At 42.4% G+C, this 23,226-nt stretch overlaps 1 protein-coding gene across 2 annotated transcripts in view; it reads left to right on the top strand.

Annotated features, from left to right (window-relative positions):
- The window catches only part of Dnah11 (dynein axonemal heavy chain 11), a 314,894-nt gene that overhangs the window by 51,432 nt on the left and 240,236 nt on the right, over positions 1–23,226 (top strand). For both annotated transcript variants that reach the window (XM_028880929.2, XM_037210919.1), the window contains exons 19-28: positions 1,676–1,792; positions 1,893–1,979; positions 7,162–7,320; positions 8,249–8,332; positions 10,126–10,284; positions 12,389–12,511; positions 13,391–13,513; positions 15,636–15,860; positions 16,231–16,322; positions 17,363–17,489. In XM_028880929.2, coding sequence (XP_028736762.1) covers positions 1,676–1,792; positions 1,893–1,979; positions 7,162–7,320; positions 8,249–8,332; positions 10,126–10,284; positions 12,389–12,511; positions 13,391–13,513; positions 15,636–15,860; positions 16,231–16,322; positions 17,363–17,489 — 1,296 coding nt within the window. The remainder of the gene's footprint in view (positions 1–1,675; positions 1,793–1,892; positions 1,980–7,161; positions 7,321–8,248; positions 8,333–10,125; positions 10,285–12,388; positions 12,512–13,390; positions 13,514–15,635; positions 15,861–16,230; positions 16,323–17,362; positions 17,490–23,226) is intronic.

Genomic DNA, 23,226 nt, shown 5'->3' with positions numbered 1-23,226 from the left:
ATACCTCAGTTGGGCCTTGAACTTGCGATGTTACCAAGGCTCATCTTGAACTTCTTCACCCCTACTCCTGGCCTCCACCCACTGAGTCATTGGGATTGTAGTCAAGCAACATCATGCTGGGGTTAGAATCCAGAGTCTTAAGATACAGGATTTTGATGAGAGGAGGCAAAAGAAGGGAGCACGGTGTTTTAGAACCTAAGTCTGTTGGTTCCTGAGTTGGAGGGATTCCTGTCATGACACCTTATTGCTTCCTAACTGTATGGATCCTGTGTTGGCCTTCTGGGGGATGTTAGTACAGTGTGCCATGTGAAGTAGTTGTGCGCATGCCTCTTTCATTCTCTTTTAGACTATACTGACTGAAGTCAAAGAGTGTGTTTTACCTATGAAGCTCCCTCTCCACACATTTACTTAGCACAGTGCTCTCTTTATAATCTGCAGTTACTGGATTGCTTGTTAAATATTTATTGAGGGTTACAAAGCAGCCTGTAGAACCTTTGGATTTTGCAGTTCACCTCAACAAGTGAGGACCATGTCACTGTGTGTGGCTTTGTACGACAAAACAAGTTCAGTGTCCTTGGACACAGGGAAGCTTCTCCATGGCGACTACACATCATGGGTCCTCAAGGAAAGTCAGTTGCTCCTGTTTGCACTGTGCGTGGGGAGGGAGGCCCTCAACTGTCTGTTGCTGTTTTTGTTCAACCTCAAGTAGGAATTGACCTTCCTTCCCGCCTGGGCTCTTAAGTTCCTTCAAAAATTCCTCCATGGCAAACTGTGACAAAGGGAAGAAATGGAGTCAGGTTGTAGCTTTTCCCTACCCAGAATCAGTTTCAAAGGAACTCTTTTTGTGTTTGTTTTCTTTTTTTAACAAACTTACTAAATTGCTAAAGTGCCTGACTTACAATATGTGTATATGTATGTATGTGTGTATGTGTATGGGTGTATGTGTGTATGTTTGTGTGTGTATATGTATGTATGTGTGTATGTGTGTGGGTGTGTGTGTTTGTGTGCGTGTGCGTGTGTGTGTGTGTGTGTGTGTTTGTGTGAGTATAAGTGTGTGTATATGTATGTATGTGTGTGTATGTGTATGGGTGTGCGTGTATATGTGTATGTGCGTATGTTTGTGTGTGGGGGGTACACATGGTGAAACACAGGTTTCATATGCATGTGGAAGTCACAGTTCGATGATGAGTGTTTTCCCTAACCACTTATATTTTGAGGCGAGGTCTCATTGACCTTAGAGTTCACCCATTTGGACAGGCTAGCTGGCTAGCAAGCCCCAGGAATTTTCCTCTCTGTGCCCTCAGGACTGCAGGTCCACACTGCCACACCTAAGTAAAGATCAGAACTCGGGAGCTTGCGCAGCAGGCTCTTTACTGACCATCCCCTCCCCCGCCCACACAGCCCTTAAACTTGTTCCCACAACAGCAAAGGACGTGGAGGTGAGTCTTTATTTTGAAATATTTCTGCCAGTTCTACGATGACAGCAACTCCGGTGCCTGCATGGGAGATGCCTGGTTCTAACCCGTTTTATCACCATGCCATAACCTTGTTTTATTTGCATGACTTACTTCTAAAAGATGTCCCGAGTCAGAGTAAAGAAATAAGAACTACTGGACCACGTGGTAGAGCTGGTTCAGGAGCTGAAGTCATGTCCATTGCACCTTTGTTTGCACAGGAATTGCCTGAAAGATGGGAAACCACCAAGAAGATCGCGGCCACAGTCAGACATGAAGTCTCTCCACTCCAAAATGCGGAGGTCACCCTTATTAGGAAAAGATGCATTTTGTTTGATGTGAGTTAGTTACTGGGCTTGTGGTTGTCTATTTTGAAGGAAAGTTTGACAATAATAAGTGAAGATACCTGATTGACGTTCACTTTTGTCCCTTGACCAGGAAAAGCAAGCAGAATTCAGAGAGAGATTCAGAAGCTATGCCCCGCTTGGATTTAAAGCAGAGAATCCATACTCAGTGCTTGATAAGGTAATTCATTCTCCACTGTCTCATGTACACAATAGTAGGCAGATTTTAAAGGGAGTTTTCTTTTCCTTACATTAGATTGTTTTAAATTGTGTTTCCTCCCAACACCACCATCATCAGAAATCATGAAAGCAAAGCCAACACTGAGAATGCATTGAACTCTTACCATATGTCAAGACTATCACCAAGCCAGCCTTGGTGGCACAGGCCTGTAATCCTGGCTGCTAGTGAGACCCAGGCAGGCTCCCAAAATTCACGGCTTGCCTAGGCTACAAACTGAGTTTAAGGCTGGGCTGACTAAGTAGTGATATCCTATCTCAAAATTAAAAAAGGGAGGGAAGTGATATAGATGAGTGTAGAGAGAGCTTACCTAGTTTCTGGGGAAGGTCTTGAGTTTAATTCCCAATAAACACATGAGTAGATACATGCATACATGTGTATGGATGGATGGATACACACACAGAAAGGGGGAGGTAAAAAAAAAAGAATTTTTATTAAGCATGTTACATTTTAATTACCACTGTAGCTCCACGAGATAGCCTCAATTTTTCTCCTTTCAGATAAGGAAATTCAGCATTAGTTACATATATTTTTTTGCAGATTACGGTTCATAGATTTCAGAAATAGGATTACAGTTCTGGCTAACTAAGTCTTTGAAGAAATCAGCAATTCTAACAGTACCAGCGCTTCCCATGTAATAATGTAATAACTTTCTCCTTTGTTCTCTGGTGGTAGAGGTTGATGCAGGGGGTGGGTGGGCTTTGCCAAGCTCTATGAATGCTCAGCCACTGAACTCCACCTACCAAGTGTGGCTTTTAACCAGAGGAATGCTCATAAGCCTGGGTGTAAATACTGTTGAGTCATCCGATGTTAGTTTCCCACAAGCTACTTTATTATAAGAATTAACTCAAACCCACATGTGATTCATAGGAGACTTGAAAAAATGTCTTCTATCTTTGTGTTAGAAAAATACTTCAGGATCTTAACTTAGCAAACCAAGCAGTGCAAAAATGCCCTGGTGAGGGTGAGAATGTTTCCATCCAGGTGCTGGTAACTTCTGGGTTCTTCCTTGGGATAGTATTTCTATCTTCATGCTTGGCATAGTATTTCCTCTTGGAGTGGTGTCCAAATTGACACAGGTCTTACCCCATTTTCCAAATCTGACTTTGAATTGAAACAATTGCTTTTAACTCTATTCAAAAATCACCACTCTGTGGCCTAAGGTCCCTCTCATTTGTGTGAAGAAAGTTAGTTTATATTCGTTGAAAAGGAGTAAGTTAGCATATGTTAATAAAGGATTGTTAAAAGACTATATCTAAACTCCAGGTGGTCTGAACAGATTGTGGATGGGAAAATGTTTTTAACTTGGCTCACCAATATGTTGTCTGCAAACATTTATGACAGATATGTATTGAATCTCGCCACTTCCACACATACTGTAGCTGCTTATAGTTGCAAATTTAAAAGTGAGAGGCTCATCCTATGCCTTTCAGGATGTGTGGTGGGTATTTCAAAGAGAATGGAGCTGGGTTACCTTTTTCTTGAAGTCATTCTCTGTGTGTGTTTGCTCAGCTTGTAAATCTAATACATCTAGTGTCATATTCAACCAGAGGCATGCATATTCTTGTTCTGCAGTGACATTGGGAGATTCAGTACCTAAGTACCCTACAAATAGAAGCCATTGACCTTCCAGGAACAAGGAGGGTGATGGTCTATGGTGGGGTTCATTCTTTACTTCCTTTATCCTTCCTTCTTTCCTTCTTTTCTCCTTCCTTCTTTCCTTAATTTCTGCAAAGTGATTCCACACTAAAGGGCTGGGTTTTGTTCAGAACTTAAGATGGGGTGCACAAAATAGGGAAATTATTCAAGATAAAGGCTGTTGTCTCTGAGGAGCACAAAAGCTGTGAAGGGTTCTCTGCATAAAAGATGCTGGATACATCCCCACAGATGTACAATTGTACATTGGCTGCTGTGCTCAGAAGAAAGTGAGAGAAATCTCTTATCAGCAGGATAGAGCATTGGAAAGGAGGTTGTGAGTAGAGTAGAGCAGATGCCAAAGTTTTAGGGACTCTTGAACATGCTGGAGCATCCTGGAAGCCTGCAGCTTTGAGATAGACACTTTTGCCACAAGTAGATGTTGTATCAGAGCAGATCTCAGGCTCACTGAGGCAGGGTGGGGAAAGTGTGTCCAGAGTCTACAGTGTGCACAGAGGTCTCTGAGGTTCCTGTTGATCCTTGTTAAGCCTCAGAGTAAGGTGAAGGAAGAGGAAGGGTCCTCTGGGAACCTATAAATATGAGCCTGTTGTTACAAGCCCCTGTGGTTCCCTTTATGCTGCCTTGGGATTAAGAAATTTCCAAGGCCAGGAAACAGAAGTGGCGGTAAGTAGCTTCTGTGTAGAACCCAGTAAAAGCAAACTCAAATCTCTGCAAAACATGGTCTCAATCTTAATCCAGTGTCCTCATGGGAGCAACAGACCAGGCAAGTCAAACCCGAGTGAGCAGTAAATGGTACATAATCATCATACCTGGGAGTCAGCAGAAGCTCCAGATGCAGAGCCATGTAAATCTTCAGATGCTAGAAAGAAAATGAGCATACTGAAAAAAACTGAGCAGTCTATCAAATATGATCAGTTGAATTTGGAAAAGTACCAGTTACTTAAGGAAATGAAAATTACAGTTGCCTAAGACAAGCTAGTTACATTTGGAAAAACTTGGGGACGTACATGTTACGTTGGAAGAAATGACTCAGAATGCTGCAAGTAGGCGTAAGGAAATAGGATATAGGAGAGAGATACAGAGGAGGAAATTTGAATGTACCCAACTCCTATGTTCTAGAAAATAGAATACACCGAATGATAGCTATATTGAGACATTGCTAGAGCTAGATAAAGCATGAACTGTGGATTCTAGAAGCTGACTGAATCCCAATGGGGATAAATGAACGTCTGCTTAGATTCATCATAGTGAACTGCAGAATTTCAAAGGTGACCAGATAAAACCAGACAAAACTGGTGCTAGAAGTGGCAGGCAGGCAAGAACAGAAACCAGGGGGCGCTGCTGACATCTTCCAAATCCTAAGATTCTATTTCAATAGGTGTGAAATGCTGACACACTAAATTTCATAACACTGGAATGAACTCACTGCCAGCAGATCAACAAAGTATCTCCTGCTACCTCTGTCTCCAGAAAAGGGGGCAGCCAAGTCAAATGTCATTTCCAGGACAGACCCACATGCAGCTAGACCTTGCAAAGAATGGTCAGAGTGACAAATGGAATGATCAGTCTGGGAATGATCATACAGGAAGAACCAGAACTTGTGGCCATGGAGCACATTAACTTGAAAGCTTCAGTGTGAAATACATACGTTTTCATAAAACATAATTTATCAAGATTTTTTCCCAGAAATAATAATTCTATGCAGTATTGGATATTAGTTATTTTCTCTTATAGCTGTGAAAAAATATCTGACAAGACTAACTTGAGGAAGGGTTTGTTTTAGCTCACAGTTTAGGGGGCCATCGTGGCAGGAGTAGGAGGCAGCTGGTCACGTTGCATCTACAGTGGGAAAACGTGGTGGTACCTGATGCTACTGACTCTTAGCTCACTTTCTCCTATTTATTCACCCAGGGAATGGTGTCACCCACATTTGGGGTGGGTCTTCCCATCTCAGTTAATCCAATCTAGCAACTCATGCCCAGAGGTTTGTCTTCTAGGCGATTATAGGTCATATCAAGTTGACAATATTAACCATCATGGTGACAAAAGTATTAAAGTTAATCAGTAGGAAGAGAAATAGAAAAAAAAATAACTAGTGATTAGGACCTGGTGTGACAGGAGTTTGTGATTTATTTATATTGCATTAGGTATTAAAGATAACTCAGAAAGTAAAGTACATGCATATGTTATATACAAATGCCATGCTGCTTTATAAAAGGGACTAAGTGTATTTGGATTTGAGTATCTAGGGTAGGGTCTTGGAACAAATTTCCTATAGATATAAAGGGGCAAGGATTTGGTTCAGCTGGCTAATGCTAATGTTCTGACATTTAGAAACCTCTAAGAGTACATTTTAAAGTGTTCTCACTACACCAAAATGAGATAATACATATGTGAAGAAGACACTTTCATTTGGGTCCATTCCACAATGTGTACATATTTTAAAACATGTACATGATAAGCAGATAAATATTTGCTTGTCAAAAAAGTTAAAATTGAGGGAACATAAAAAGATCAAATGTTGATTTTTTAATGTTAAAATAAAATGGAAGAAAACTAAAGGAATTCAGCCACTGGACCTGGGGAAGAGGATGGAAGGAAATGTGAAACAAAAAGCAAATTCAGTTCCACTCTGAAAAGCCAATCACTTTGTGACACATTGCAACCTGAGCTCAGGAGAAAGGGCAGCTGGGTCCAGGAGGGAGCAGAAACAGCCCCAGGGTGGGTGGAGGATGCCTGTGCTTCCTTCCAGCCCTTCGTGCCCCCCCCCCCAATTCACTGTGTGAGCACGCTGCCCTGTTAATAGAAAGTAAACTTAAGAGTTGCTCATCAAAAAGGGGGAAACAAACTAGCTTGCCCTTGGTGTAAAACATTAGCTTCCCTATGTGGCAGGATAGGTGACCTTAGGTAAAATTTGAACACAGGTGTGTGCAAATGAATTTACTCTGGATGCTCTTGGACATGCGCATTCTTATGTATATCTTGTACTATTTATCATCTACAGGGCCATTTTCAAGTTAGAGAGGTTTTTATTCTTCCTGTTTCTCTCCTTCCTTCCTCCCCTCCTCTTCCTTTATTTCTTCCTTCTCAGAGTCTTACTCTGTGCCCAGGCTGGCCTTGAATTCTCAGTGATCCACCTGCCTCAGTTCCCTGCATGCTGGGATCATAGGCATGAGGCACTACTCACAGCTAGAATTTTTGGGTTTCTTTCTTTCTTTTCTTTTCTTGTATGTGGTGGTTGTTTTGTTAAACTAAATATGATCATTAAAGAACTAATTTCTGATACAGAACTTCTCCTTTCCTTGAGCAAAGTCCCAACTGCATGAAGAAGCCAAGATGTCAAATGCCTTCCACAGCTCACCAATTACATGGCATAGTGTTCTCTTGAGAATTGTGGTTTCAACGTGCAGTAGCAGAACCAGGCATGGTGTGGCTTCTGCCCCTAGCCCGCTGTGTGTTTTCTCCTCAGGCACATCAGGAGCTGGAGACTTTGGAGGAAGAGATGGGGCAGATGCAAGACCGTGCACGTCTCTTCGAGGTGACTCTTCCGGAATACAAACACATGAAGCAGTGCCGCAGAGAAATCCGACTGCTCAAGGGACTCTGGGATGCCATCATTTACGTTACAGTAAGATGGAGTTTGGGGCAGCATGGTTCTCTTTACTAAGAGTTTTGAGTAAACATGCAATTTCAGTGTCTATATCAGTTTATTTGGGTTTCATAATATCTTGAAGTATACACACATTATATTTTACTTCCCACCCCTATTCCCAGAATTAAAGTTCATAGATCTCTGTTAATGAAAGATTCTGCCTTGAATATCAGTTGTTTCTATTTTAGTTCAGAGTAAAACCTTTGTATAATGAGCTGACTGCCTCAGATCCTTTGGGGGTATGATATAGAATATCAATAAAAATTAATATGTGAATCTGTGTTAAATATACAGTTGGCTGTGCATACTAACTCATGTAGACACCCTGTTTGTATTTTCTGTATACATATATAAACTGAAACGTACTGAAAGTATTTAATTTGTATGTGATTAATACTAAAAACTTATGTATAAAAAGTTCTAGGAAAATAGATGTCTTGCATAAATTCCTTAAGTCAGTTGAAAGCCAGGTAAGAATATATTAACAAGATGTAAAATATAAACATATAAAATATGATCCAAAACTGGTTAATGAGATTTTTGTTATAATAAAGATTTTTGGGTGCTAGCCTAATTTATATCGCATGTAGAATTATAGAAGCCCATTATTTAATAATATACTTAACAATTTATTGAACTATGCAGGATGAAGTGGTGGCGACTATGTGGAATTTATTATTGCTACTAGAAATGAATATATCATGGTATTTTATCCTTAAGCTTGGCATGTTCTGACAATTTTTTTGTTTTGGTGATGGGGAAGTTTTGACAAGTGCAGTTAATATTTTAAAAATTGTCTTTCCACTGGTCGCAAGAGTCTATGTGTCTCGCCAGTTTATATATTTTGCTGTAGATACTCACTTCCGCCAAATGTTGACACTTTTATCTCCTTGTGCATTTTCAGAGAAGCATTGATAATTGGACAAAAACCCAGTGGAGACGGATCAATGTGGAGCAGATGGATGCGGAACTCAGGAGGTTTGCCAAGGCGAGTTTCCTAACTGCCGGATGGAGCCGTTTGTCTTTCTCAGCACCGCCCCCTGGTCTTCCCAGCCTAGTGTCTGCTGTGCTGGGCTGTGTTTCCTTGTTTACTTCAAACAGACTGAGACAAGATAGTGTTTCCCCACTCTCACCCAGTTGTGCATCTCATCAAGCCTGCCCTTCTCAGAACGAGTCGATAAAAACATATCCGTGTATGCTTTTAAGGGTTAATGAATGCGTGAGAGACAGCCCTGCCCTTGAGCTTGCTACAGCCATCTAGAGTAGAGAGGGAGATTGTGGGCATCAGAGCTGAGGGCTGTGGTTTAGGAACTGAGCCTCTGTTTTTTTCCCTCAACAACCATGAGTATTTTGTATCTGAAAAGGCATTTGGTTTGGCTCTTAGGTCAAATCTGGATTTAACAAACTATTATAACATTTGTAACCATTGGTGGTTACTCCAGCATCCCCAGAGGGTACAGTATACACAGAACTTGGCTTACCTGAACTTAAGGCCTTGAATAGTACTGCATGGGTTCTGAAGAGACCAGACTTCTTTGGAGAAAGTCAAAGGCTACAAGAGCAAAAGGCAGTTAAAAATGTCAGACCCTGTGGCTGGAGAGATGGCTCAATGGTTAAGAGCACTGGCTGCTCTTCCAGAGGACCTGGGTTCAATTCCCAGCACCCACAGAGAAGCTCACAACTGTCTGTAACTCCAGTTCCAGGGGATCTGAAACCCTCACACCAATATACATAAAAAGTTTAAAAAAAAAAAAAAGTCAGGCCCTGCCAGGCAGGTATGAGCTGGTAGACTCACCTACTTCAGAGGGTTCTAAGAGAAGCCTGGGCAACAGAAAAGAAAAGAAAAGAGAAGAGAAAAGAAAAGCAAAAAGTAACGCCCTTATTTCCTCTGCCATTGGTTATTGTACGTCCCAGTGACAACCCCACCTCAACTACAGGTCCTCATTTTTAAAAGAATCATCTCCATCTTTTACCCAGTTTTATTATGGTTTTTATCATTCTTAACTGCTGGCATTGTTCCTAGGGCCAGGATGAGAGCTGAGTGGAGGCCTTATTTAAAGCTTCTTTAACTCATATCATAGTTAACTTCCATGAAAAAGATACTTGCAAGCAACCAGCATTTTAAGGGTTCATTGAGATGAACTAGATATTCCAGGATAGTCTCATTAATACAGGGAACAATCTGATTTCACTTGTGTTTGCAGAGGAAGCAAGGTTTGTTGCATGCCATGAACTGTCTCTCTTCTAAATTTGATCTTCTGTGGGATATCCAGTTAGCTCTTGTGTTTAAGAAACTCTAGTACCTACATGGCTTGTGGATTCCTAATTAGGAGTGAGTGAATCCCTTTGCATTTCTCTAGGTTAGTCCATAGTCTAGAGCAACGGTTCTCAACCTTTCTTATGCTGTGGTGACCCCTAACCATAGAATTATTTTCATTGCTACTTCATAACTGTAAATGTATACTGTTATGAATTGTAATATAAATATCTGTTTTCTGATGCTCTTATGTGACCTCTATGAAGGGTTGTTTGATCCCAGAGGGGCTGCAGCCCACGGGTTGAAAACCACTGGTCTTAGAGCTGCCAATACTTTCTCTTTCTTATATATTTTTTTTTAAAAGCAGGTCCTCTATATAGCCCAGGCTGGCCTCATATATGCCTTCACTGTCTGTCTTAATCCATGGATGGAGAAAGGTCTATGTATTCTCCCAAAGGATACAATTATATGTGTAATATATCATTATCTATAGGAATCTGAGCATTTCCCTTACATTTCTTTAGGAAATTTGGTCACTGGACAAGGCAGTCCGTGCATGGGATGCTTATTCAGGCCTGGAGGGCACTGTGAAGGACATGACAACCTCACTGAGGGCCATTGCAGAGTTGCAGAGTCCTGCTCTCAGGGACAGGCATTGGCAGCAGCTGATGAAGGCCATTGGGGTACGTATTGGAGTCACCTTTACTGGGTAGTACCTGCTGCAAAGCGTCACCCCCAGCTTACAGAGTGGCACATGTGAGAAAGCCTCCAGTCACATGCAAAAGGCCAGGTTCCTTGAGGACCCATGCACCGGTGAACCCACTCCTCACCCTTTTATGTCCTCCTGACTGTGTGACCTCAGGGAAGTCACTTCGGTTCTCTAGTTGGGGTTTATTTTTACTTTTATCTTGAGAAGGACTCTGCCTGGTTTTTGTGCCTCCGAGTTGCCTTGTAAGGAGCGATCAAGAAGAAATATGACAACATTTTACAGAAAGCAAATAGCAGCTAGTGGTTTTATGAACCATGAAAAGGATTGGAAGGTATAGACCTGACTTTGGGGGAAGAAGGAATTCTGACATTGTGCGTTCTTTTTTAAAAACTTAGTATGTAACGTGTCCTTTTTGGTAGTCATGTTGCATGACTTAAAGTGGTTTTTCACATGTCCATGCCTCCTGAGGTTCTGGTTTCCTCCAGCTATATCTATGGAAAAGCAAATGTGTCAATCATATGCTTTACTTTTCACCACAAGTGACCAGAATTGGTTGGAAATGTGTTAGGGGAAGCCTGGAATGTGTTTTCTCCTTAGGTGAAGCAAGAGCTTTCTTTGTGAAGGAATGTCATCATGGTGCAAGGAAAATTTGCAGGGCAGGAACACAGGGTAAATGGGATCTTGGAGGGGTGCAGACAGCCTGGCAGTGTGGCTCTCATCCCAACACGAAGGAATGATGGGGTCCTGAGATAAGTCCCTTGCTCCTTGTGCCTTCATTAACTCTTCTATGTAGTAGGAACAATGCTTCCCATGCAGACCTAGAGGGCAGATTAGATAATATATGTGCTCATGTGTGAGAGCGAGTCTGCAGTAAGACATCTGCCAAGTGACCCTGAGTCCTTTTAGACATTGTCTACTTACTCTTCATTACTGATTGATGTATTCATTCAGATCTTTTTTTTCAGTATTTGCATACGTAGCTGACTGTGTATCTAGTCTCTCCTCCTATTTCTTCTTATACACTTTTGCCTTGACACGGTGTCGGATTGCTTATAGAATGCCTTCGTATAAGCTAAAAAAAGTCACTTTCTGAGTCAGACAGTAGGGGGAAAAGCATCATTTTCTGGTCTGGACTTGAGCGCAGAGGTAGAAAAGAGTCAGTCTCTCTGTCATCTGGGCTGGAGTACGTCCTGGGTGTGTAGACTGCACAGTGGCTCATGGCGGTCCTATTGTATGTCCCTGCTCCCATTGGCTCCAGAATGAAGTCACAAATAACAACAGACATAGAATGGTCAACTTGACTGACTTGCCCAGGGCTTTCCAGGGTCAGGCTTATCCAGTGATTGTCTCGCCTGTGAGGGTGCTCCTCAGACCTAGGTAGTGGATCATGGTTCACCCTGTGGAGGGGTGAATGGTACTGAGAACTGTTTAGGGGTAGTGGAAGCCGGAGAGGGCAGCAGCCTCTGGAAAGCAGAGTGGTATCCTCTCAGGACTGACTGCAAGGGAAGCCTTTTCTGCAGCCATCATTTGTAAAGGACATGAATTGACTTCCAGGTGTAGGAAGAACAGAGTTCCTGTTAACCAAATCCTGGGTAAGGGGTGTGGGGGGCAAAGGATAATGGAGAGAATAATGTGAATTCTTTCACATGTTAAACCTGAATAATGGAATGAGTGGGGACAATTTTTGCCAAGCCACTAAGATTAAATTAGTGGTAAAACTAGGTCATATCACGAGTGACTGGAAATTATGTTCTATGAGCAGGGCACTTCAGGAAGAAAAGACAAATGGGCTGTTCCCTGCTTCCTGGGGTTTCAACCAAATTATAATAAATGAACAGTGGGAGTCTTTTTTTAAAAAAATAGGTTTTTGGGTAAAGGCAATAGAAACAGTTTGAAAATGGAAGGCTATGAAACAGAAGAAAGCATTGTGTTTTAATGTGGTGGAGACTTGGCCCTGAGTTCCGGCAAATGAAGGCTCAGGGACTATGAGCTGAAAGGGAGTGACTGTATTACCACACCTTCCAGGAACCATCATTACATGTGGGACATAAAGTCTGCCTCCTTTTCTTCCTAATCAGGTCAAATTTTCAATAAAGGACACCACCACACTGGCAGATTTGCTGGCCTTGCAGTTGCACAGAATAGAAGATGATGTGAGAGACATTGTGGACAAGGCGGTGAAGGAGCTGGGCACAGAGAAGGTACCGTCCAGGGATGTGTCTTTGCTATGATCCTGGATGAGTGAATGAATGTAAAGCTCTTAGATGGTATTCTCTTTAGGGTTGCATCTTTTCTCTGATGCTGGGTTTGTGATTTTGCATAGGAGCCATTTAGGATGAATTGTTCACTGCCCTGGGAGTGTGGAAGCATGTATCCAAGATTTCCCTCTGCCTGGGTACTCCAGGCAGGGCACAGGATCACTCGAAGTCATAGGTCATTCAACAATAGGAGGGTTGGCCCTGCTGAAGGGAGCAGGGGCCACCTGCATATCTTTTCCTTTATAGCAAGCCCTACCCTAGGTATTGGACTGATATTAACTCAGTTGGTCTTTCATATTAATAGTGTTATTATTTCTGGTGTACAGACAGGGAAACTGAAGAATAGAAAGGTAATTAAATTACCCAGGTTTGCTTAGGAGCCTGAGATTCACATTCAGGCCCTACCTGTCACCTATCTCATGCTGGCTAATGTATAAATTGGTGTAACCTTTTAAGTCCCTTTTTGCACTTATATCCCTTCAGGGAGGAGGATGTAAATCAGACCCAATAGAAGTTTAGTATTAGTGTGATGCTTGGTCCTTTGGAGTAGAGGCATTTAATCCCCCAGTCTTATCACCATGAATCGTGTAGGAAAAAAAATGAGGCCAGTCACATTTAATGTTATCCATTTTTAAATTATTAACATGAGTTTTAAATATTTATAATATTTATTATTTATAATTATAACTTAAATTTATTTATGAAATTTATAAATATTGACATTAATATAATAAACTTTTTTGGATTCTAGGTCATGGCTGAGATATTGACCCTAAATTTGATGTTTATACACTTTAATTAATTGATTCTTTTGATTACTAGGTTATTACTGAAATCAGCCACACCTGGGAGATGTTGGAATTTTCTTATGAAGCTCACCATCGAACAGGCACCCCACTGCTGAAGTCTGATGAACAGCTTTTTGAAACACTAGAGCACAACCAGGTAAAATGGATAGTTTTATTATAGATTTTTATTTTAATTAGCAATTTTAGATTTTTTTTCAAAATTCACATACAAAGTCCAATTTATTTGTTCACTGAGCATCTACTCTTGCTGGGCTACAGGTATGGGACCATCTGGCAATCAAATGTGTGGACTTGTAGTTCATAAAGGAGATACACAAAAGAGTCCCTGGGGAACTAAGGAGAGACAGACAGACTCCTAGGAGACTAAGAGACAGACAGACTCCCAGAAGACTAAGAAAAGGCAGACAAACTCCCAAAAGACTAAAAAAAGGCAGACAGACTCCCAGAAGACTAAGGAGAAACAGACTCCTAGGAGACTAAGGAGAGACTGTAGCTAGAGTTTTCCTGCCTGTCCCATGGTCATGACAAATCTCACCTGCCAGTCCCGCGGCTGTTTTTTTTTTTTTTAATATTTGTGAGTCTAAGTTTTCATATCTACTTATCTTTTATCATAAATAAGGAAAATTGTTACTATCTAGCTTAAACTACATCAAAGACCTCAGAAGGATATACCATTACTTGAGAAATGGTAGAAATGGGTTAATTTAAGATATAAGAACAGTTAGCTAGAAACCTGCCGCGGCCATACAGTTTGTAAGCAATATAAGTCTCTGTGTTTACTTGGTTGGGTCTGAGCAGCTGCAGAACTGGTGGGTGAGAGAGATTTGTCCTGACCGTGGGCCAGGCAGAACCAGAAAAACTCTAGCTACAAGAGACAGACAGACTCCTAAGGGACTTAGGAGAGACAGAAAGACTCCTACAAGGCTAAGTAGAGACAGAATTACCACCAGGAAAGGACGACTATGCAATGGGGACAATGTTAGTGATGTTTGGAACACCAGAAAGCAACCATCTCTCAGTGGCCAATTGTTTTGGGTTCCTTGGAATATACTTTTTTCATGGAAGTTATGAAAAGTAAGCCTGGAGATACAGATGTGAGAATAGTGTATATGACCTTGAGTTGTAAAGGTACAGAGATGGGCATCTCTAGACCTTTGTGAGAAGAGAGGTAGGCGAGAGCATTTGAGAAGGCAGTAACTGCCACTGTGATTAGATGGAAACCCAGAGCATAGTGACACTAAGATTCCGGGCCTATTTAGTGTGGGAGTCATTTATACAAAGGCAGAAATTAGCCCAGAGCCCAGCTCAGTGAAGCATGAGTGTTGGGAGGCCATTGTCAGTATCCAGGGAGTCAGATGGAGAAAAAGGACATAAGGCCCGATGCCTCCAGGAAGTCTGCATTTGGTTACAGCAGAATGGGTGGGAAAGGGCAAGAGGCTGTGAACAGGGAAATAATGCAGCGGGTATTACACAGAAACCAAGGGTTTTGCCCCCAAGAGGAATCGTTTGTGTTCAGTACTTGGAGTGAAGGAGAACAAGAGGGTCACTTTATCCAGTGAAGTCCCGAGAATTCCATGTGAGAAGTGACTATCAGAGTGTCATGTGACAGCATGTCTTGGGGACGATACTGTTGTAGAACATAGCACTCAGCTCAAAGAGAGAAGGGGAAACTTGAGGGACACACACACACACACACACACACACACACACACACACACACACCCTTAACCCTTGGAGGCTCAGTGAGGAAAGAATGACTTAATTCTTAAAGCTTCCCCAGTACACATTAGGTGGTGTTTATCTTTATTTTTGAGGCAGTTTCTCACTGGGACTTGGGACTAGTTGATTGGGCTGGGCTGACCTGCCTGTCTCTGCCTGTTCCAGTGCTGGGAGATTACAAGGGCACGCCACCACACTTAGCTTTTTTTTCACATGAGTGCTGGGGACATGAGCTCAGGCCTCGTGCTTTCATAACAAGTACTTTATGGGCTGAGCCATCTTCCCAGCCCCCAGTAATGGTTTTTACCTGCACGGAAGTGTGTGCTTCTTGTAGAAGACATGTTATAGATAGATGCTTCTACTTACCTCATTTCTTTGGTTGGGTACTTCAGCGTGCTATGAATTCTTTGGCCCATTTTACAAAAGCGCCTCTCTGGGTTCGATGCAAGGGGCAAGGTCACAGCAGCCACCAGAGTGGCCTTCCTCACGGCTCTCAGAGTCCACCATCAGCGACTGACAAGTGCCTGCCTGCCTTTTAGGTCCAGTTGCAGACTCTTCTTCAAAGCAAGTATGTGGAGTACTTCATTGAGCAAGTCCTAAGCTGGCAAAACAAGTTAAATGTGGCCGACGCAGTCATCTTCACCTGGATGGAAGTCCAGCGGACCTGGTCTCACCTGGAAAGCATTTTTGTTTGCTCAGAAGACATTCGAATCCAGCTCGTGGAAGATTCCAGAAGATTTGATGGAGTAGATGCTGAATTTAAGGTCTGTCAGAGTCCTAGCAGTTTTCACATGTAAAATCCCATGATGCACTGGGTTAGGTTTATAAAGTGCAATTTACACATTTCAGTGCATAGGAATCAGAAAACTGCAATTTTATGTTTTTACAAATCTTGCCATGGCCATATCAGCTATTCAAGGCTGTCACTGTGGCGTGAGGATGCTGTGAAAACAAACAGGTATGACTGTTCAATGAGACTGTGTTAACAAATGCTGTTCATCCAGAAAGGAACATGGTCCCTGGCATTCCTAGCCTCCTAACACTGTGCCAGAGCTGTTGTGTTCTCAAAAGCTAATCCACTCAGCGGGAGGGAAATGGGTGTATTTCTGACATCTATGTCATGCTTTTACACAGGAGTTAATGTTCAAGACAGCCAAAATAAAAAATGTCTTAGAGGCAACATGCAGACCCCACCTCTATGAGAAACTGAAAGATTTTCAGCGCAGGTAAGAAGGGAACAAAGGGTCAGCTGACATTTGTTTCTTTCACTTTCTAATGAGGGTTAACATCACGTGACTGAAGTCACTCTCTTCTCTCTAGTTCCCCTAAGTCTTAGCTAAGGTTTCTGATAACTGATCGATTCTTTCATCATACTGTTCTGCATATACCGATTGAACACCTACTGTGTGCCCAAACCCCGGAGAGTGCTCGCTCACTCACAGTCCTTTGGTCTGTGTGTGTGCGCACATTCTCACTCTTTCCCCACCGTTCTCTCACTGCTCCCATCTTCTGTCATTTTGTTGTTGTTGTTGTTTTGGTTCCAGATTGTCATTGAACTCATAGGGATCCTCCTGCCTCAGTTTTCTGAGTGCTGCATGACAGATGCCAGCCATCTACCTGCTTTATACTTTCTCTCTACTGTATATCACCCTTACAGAGCATGCCAATGCTTTCAAGATTCTTTTCCTAAAGGGCATTTGTAAAGTCACATTCACATATAATCCACAACTGCATCCTCAAGAACATTCTGGGTTCTGATTTAAAATGGGCAAATCCACCATTCAGATGAGATGCTTACTGACAGGATGTAGTTATTTGTATCTAGCTAATAGCTGGGACTTTGGATAATAAAGTGGGAGTAATTCTGGATCTGTGACTCCCCAGAATGCTAGAGAAGGTCGAAATCACCTGGGTTTTGCAGATATCCAGTGGGAAAGGGCTTTGCCCTGGTTGTATCTTACTACTGCTGTTTGTGTCTCTGGTGAGCGATGCCAAATCTAATCTTCATCACGAGAAGTGATGAGTAACGTAAACCTGACTCTGGCAGATAATTGTGTGTGAGTGTGCATGTGTCTGTGTGCCTGCCTTCCTGCTCCCTTGGCCTGGCTGTGTTCTGTCTGTAAGCAGGATGTCAAAGCAGGAGGGGGTGGCTGTGAAATAGTGAGCTTCCTGGTTGAGTGGAGTCGTGGTAGGTGCAGGTTTGCTCTGTTGAAGTGTCAATGGTGGAAACACAGGGCATGCTTAAGATGGATTTTCACTCCTGCAGGCTTTCCCTTTGTGAAAAAGCCCTGGCTGAGTACTTGGAAACCAAGCGCATCACTTTCCCTCGCTTCTACTTCGTCTCCTCGGCTGACTTGCTGGACATTCTCTCCAAGGGAGCCCAGCCGAAGCAGGTAATGGCTTTGGAAGTCCTGTGCTCTGCTGATTAGTTAAGGAATGTCCCAGTTTCTCCATCATTATCAGATGCCATCTGTCATATCACATGTGCCAGGAACTAGAAAATCTGCATTTAAATTTCTTAATGTAGCAACAGAGGGAAGTGAGAGACTGAGCTGGGAGAGTAGCAAGAGCAGCTGCCCAAGTCCCAAGCAAAGGGTGGGATGTGAAACATCGATGCTTAGCATCCTGGGACAGGGAGACAGGAAGAACTGGCCCATGACACCCCAGGACCAAAGACCAGGGATGGAGGCCCCAGTGCCTGACCCGCAGCTTTCAGGGGAAAGTGGGTCACTGGGGATGAGATCATAGTGAGCTCCCTTGCCACTACGGTTCTAGAGAAGCTGTTATCATTATTATGTTGGACTTTGTTAGGGGGGCGGATTATAACATTTCAGCCTTGTCTTCTCCCCTTCTGGCTTCCCATCTCTGCAAAAGTGACACACCACACATCCCCTAGTCCTCACATCAACAGTGGAAGAAAAGGAATGCTCATATTGTCTTTTGTAATCTGAGAGCTCAGAGCAGAGACAAACTGTACCAGTTCTGAAGCTCTCCTTCCTGTAAACGTTTAAAGGATATCACTGTCCCTTAGACTCGCTGTCTCCGCTGGTTTCCTACAGTCATGAAAGTGCTGGCTGGATGGTGTTAGTCTCTAGACAGAAGTTTGTGCTTTATCACTGTGGAGTTTTATATGTCTCAGAAAAGCAGACTCTTTCTCTGGATACTTCCATGCTTTTTCTTTGAAATCTGCATCTCTTTACAATGCAGTTCTGTGCATTTTGCTGCTGGGTAGATAAAGTATTTGTAGCGATTATTTTTCCCTTGGTCATTATTTAACTTTGAGTAAGGATTGAATTGAATAATTATTCTTGTTGCTTAATATAAGTGATATCTTTTTGCAAATATTAGAGTTGTTAGTCAACATGGACAACACTTTCTAGGGCCCCACTCAGGTACTGTTTGTGCCTTCATGCTTGCTCCTGGATGGCTCTTCAAAGAAAATTGCTCTGATTGGGTTGTATTCATGCTTTGCTTATTTATGCAGCACACAATTAGCTGCTTAAAAAAAATCTAATTTCAAACATCATGATCATCACACTTACACTCCAATAATCCTCACGGATATCCTTATGACTAGTGGGTGGAGATTTTATGGGGAGGGGTGTCATAAGCTGTATCATTAATCTTTCAAGTCCCAAAGACCTTTCAAGTTCAAATGCTTATAAAGCAAGCTCAGATTTCAACATGGAAAAATAAAAAAGAAATATAAGTTTATAGCAGGACAATATTGTCCTTCTTTTAAGCATAGCCTCTTAAATACTTGTGTTCTTGATTTATCAAGCAGCATTAATTCTGTGGAATAATAAGCAGGAGACACTAATATTTTTCTGTAATTTTTTTTAACCCCAAATGTACCATGTTGAATATCTTTATACTAGTAGCAGACCCTTTTTGTAAATGTTTTGGACAGGTATCATAAGTCTCAACCTATATTTTTCTTATTAAAAATGAATGAGTGTGGGGGGCTTCCAGTTGGTGTCCTATGTGTGGAGTGCAGTCGTGTTTCTCAGGTAAAGCATGGATGAACCAGAGGCAGACGAAAAGACTGAAAGTGAAGAGAAAGAAAAAAATGGGGGAAAAGCAGAGCCAAGGCAGCAAAGGTCCTGGCCTGGTAGACACTTAAGAACTAGAAAATGGGGGTGCACGCCTTTAATCCCAGCCCTTGGGAGGCTGTAGATGTAACCAACCATCTTATTAAAATAAGAAACACAGACCCAATGTAAAAGAGAAAGCTGAGAGGTCAGAGCTCAGAGCTAAAATCTTACCTCTTGCAGTGCTCCTAGCTTCCCCGAGAGAGCTACTTCCTGTGTGTCTGTCTTTAAATAGTCTTTCTGTTCTGCCTTCTCATTGGTTGTAAACCCAAACACGCGACTGCCTCATCACTGCCTGTAAGTACCGCCCTCCAGGTCTTAAAGGCATATGTTCCCAATGCTGGCTGTATCCCTGAACACACAGAGATCTACCTAGTTCTTCTACCAAGTGCTGGGATTAAAGGCATGTGCCACCACCACCACGCTCTTGCTATGGCTTTAATAGCTCTGACCCCCGGGCAACTTTATTTATTAACATACAATGAAAATCACATTTCAGTACAAATAAAATACCACCATAGGAGGCAGATACGGGCAGAGCTCCTTGAGTTCAAGGCAAGCCTGGTCTACAAGGACTGTTACACAGAGAAACCTGTCTCAAAAAGATCACACACACACACACACACACACACACACACACACACACAAAGAAAGAAAGAAAGAAAGAAAGAAAGAAAGAAAGAAAGAAAGAAAGAAAGAAAGAAAGAAAGAAAGAAAGAAAGAAAGAAAAACTGGAAAGTTTTCATGGGAAAGAAGTTCAGTTGTTAGGAATGTCTTCACTGATTTCAGCTCTCACTAAATGGAAGCTATTTGTTTTCATATTTTAGTTTGGTCTTATATCTTTAATTCAAATCTAGAATAATTTGTTTTTGGAACTTGAATAAACTACCTTCTGTGAAGAAAGAAAAAAAAAAAAAAAAGAATGAGTATGCCCAAAACAACTGGTCAGGATCAAATTGGTCACCCTAGTGCATCTCCATGTGGAGGCCAGGTTTTCACACAGTGCTTGGGGCTCGGTAACCATGTTTGGTCCATTCCCTTCTCTGGCCAAGTTTAGGGGGGTGATTTGTGGACTGAACCCAGGGCCTCACACATGCTGGGCACTTGCTCTGTTTCAGCCTTTTGCTGTCATTTCTTAACTGTCCCTGATTCTCTGGCAGTAGCAACTGTTGATTTTCACACTCAGTGGTGAGGATCCATTTGCTCAGTGTTGTGGAACATGCTTGCAAATCCTTGTGGGGAACCAAGAATTCTCCTCACAGCAGGAATTTTACCTCCATCCCAACTTTCATAGCTCTTTTTAAAAAAAAGACTTTTAAATATTTCATGTGTATGTCTGTGTGCCTGGGTGACTTTATGTGTACCACATGTGTGCAGGTATTCGTGATAGTCAGAGGGCAGCAGATCCCCTAGAGTTGGAATCACGGTACTTGTGAGCCATCAAATGTGGGTTTTGGGAGCTGAACTTGCAAAAGTAGCAGGTGTTTGTAACTGCTGAGTCTTCTTTCCAGCTCACCTTCCATACTTCTTGCCTTTGGCAGTGCAACCAACCATCTGGTTTCATCTCTTCCTCCTTTCTTCCTTTAGGAGACGTCCAAGCAAGGGACATGTTGGAGACTCACTCTTGCAGGTTCCCATTGGGTCCCAGCTCCTCTTGTTTATCCTTAGAGTGGAAATTGGGAATACCTTGTTTCATTTCCCCCACAAGCACAGAAAGAATACCTTGACCTCCTGCTCTGGGCTGCTTATTCACACCTGAAGGGAGGCCCCCTCCCCCAGGACACTTACATGGAGGAGCACATGTGTTAGATGAGGGGACAGTGTTGAGATGTGTATGATTTAGCACCGGGGGACTTACCCACCCTAACTCATGTAGCTCCATGCCTCTTTGTCCTCGGCTGAAGCCCCAGGCTCTACATGAGGGGATGATCCCTCAACATATTCTTTTTTTCTTAATTAACTTGTGGGGGCGGAGGCGGTGTCAGCCTTGGATGTCTTTCCCCAGGAGCCTTTCTCTTTGGTATTTGACAGCCCCTCTCGGATCCGGAGTTCATTAATTTAGCTAACCCCAAGTAACACCAAGTGCTGGCATTGGAACACGTCCACTGCACCCACTTTTTGTGTTTGTTCTGGGGATCAGATTCGGGTCTGTGTGCATGCAAGGCGAGCACTATTACTCGCTGAGATGTCTCCCCAGATACACTCAACAGTTTTCTTTCTAATCATAAAAACAAAAACAAAAACAAAAAAAACTGCTTAAAGGTTCAGCCAGACCACACCGTGACTCGGTATACACATTTTTGCTACCAACTTTTCTTCCCTTGGCAGTGGTGTGTACCTCTTTAAATCCCTCTGTAACACAAATCTTAAAAGGTCTTATAATAAAAAAAAAACAAAAAACCCAGTCACCAGATATCAGGTTAAAAGCTGAAAGATCAGAGCAGCAGAGCAACCAGCCACTAGTTCTTACCTCTATGAAATCCTCAGCCTAAAGAGAGTAAGTTCCTGTGTCCTCACACCTTATATACCTTTCTCTGCCCAGATATCATTTCCTGGGATTAAAGGTGTGTGCCACCACTGCCTGACCTCTGTGTCTAATCTAGTGGCTGGCTCTGTCCTCTGATGCTCAGGCAAGTATATTAGGGTACATAATCTATTGGGCTGTACAATACATCTCCACATCCCTCGTTTGTTTTCACATGACTCCGTACTTCCATACTGACGGAGCAGCTTTTCTAGCTATTGTTCGTCTGCCTTACTGCAGTAACCTCACCCTCACTGTATTCATAGAATTGTGGTCATGCTCTTAAAAAAAGATTCCAGGCACAGTTGTTTTTTCCAGCATAAGAGTTAGTATTGTCCTTAATGAACAGCTAGACAATGTAAGATGTTAAAGATGTTAACTTACAATGAAGCCTAGGGTTGGAGGCTAACATAAGGATGTCCAGCATAGTGATGTCTCACAGCCCTGTTGGTAAAAGCTAGCAACAAGGTCTTCATTCCATACTAATGACAGGGGATAAAGGGATTCAGGTCACATGGCTGTAGGAGAGATGTACCTTATAGTGGTCTTAACCTATCAGCTTGGAAGTGATTCTATTTCTGGTTGAGTTGGCAATTTTGTAGAGAGTCATTTTATTTCAAATTACATGAAATGTAATTTCATTTAAATCATTTAAAATATTTTTTGTTCTTTGAAAGCTTCATGCAATGCATTACTGAGTATTATATATTTATATATTATTATTTTTTGCATGTATATGATATAGTGCTTTGATCAAATCTATGTTCCATTTTCTCTCCTCCGGGTCCTTCCCTGCCCTCCATGTTTCTTTCTTCCCTGCTCTGTCTCTGTATCTCTGACTTTGCCTGTATGTGCATGGATGTAAAACCATCTAGTGTTGCAGGGCTAGTCTTTCAGGGGGTATATCCCTGAAGGAAACTTATTCTCCTTTCCCAACAGCCATCAGTTACCAGTAGCATCTCAGCTAGGGAAAGGATTCGTGAACCCCTCCCATGTCCATGCTGGGATTTTTTGGCTGGCTTGATCTTGTGCAGATTGAATGTTTCGGGTTCATGTATGCAATGGCCTCACCATGTCCAGCAAATAATGGTCACTGCCGATGTCCACTACTTCTTTCTCTTACACTCTTTGCACCCCCATCTTCCACAATTATCACTGAGCACAGGGCACGTGGAAATCTTTTTGTTATGTTACTTCAACTTTGAATAATTCCAGTTAATATAACATGTTATCACACTGTTAATAACATTGCGTTATCAGAACGTATTCACCAGCCTCAGTGGCACAAATAGCCACTCTAGAGTGACTTGTTTCACAGGGGTCAATAAGGCCCTTAGGGAATCTGTGTCATCTGGAGCCATGCCACGGTCCACCCCATTCTCTGAGAGGTCTCGCTCTGTACAGTCACCGTGCATTCCACATTCTTGGTCGTCAGCTGTAAAACTGTTTGTGTCTTGTGCATTTGGACAGTGCAGCCTAGCTGTTTTCTCTTTCCCCATTTGCGGTATCAGAATC

This window comes from Peromyscus leucopus, chromosome 14 (genome assembly GCF_004664715.2).
Source record: "Peromyscus leucopus breed LL Stock chromosome 14, UCI_PerLeu_2.1, whole genome shotgun sequence".
Taxonomy (NCBI): domain Eukaryota; kingdom Metazoa; phylum Chordata; class Mammalia; order Rodentia; family Cricetidae; genus Peromyscus; species Peromyscus leucopus.
Note: the sequence above shows the minus strand (reverse complement) of the source record. Positions and strands in the feature narration are given on the sequence as shown.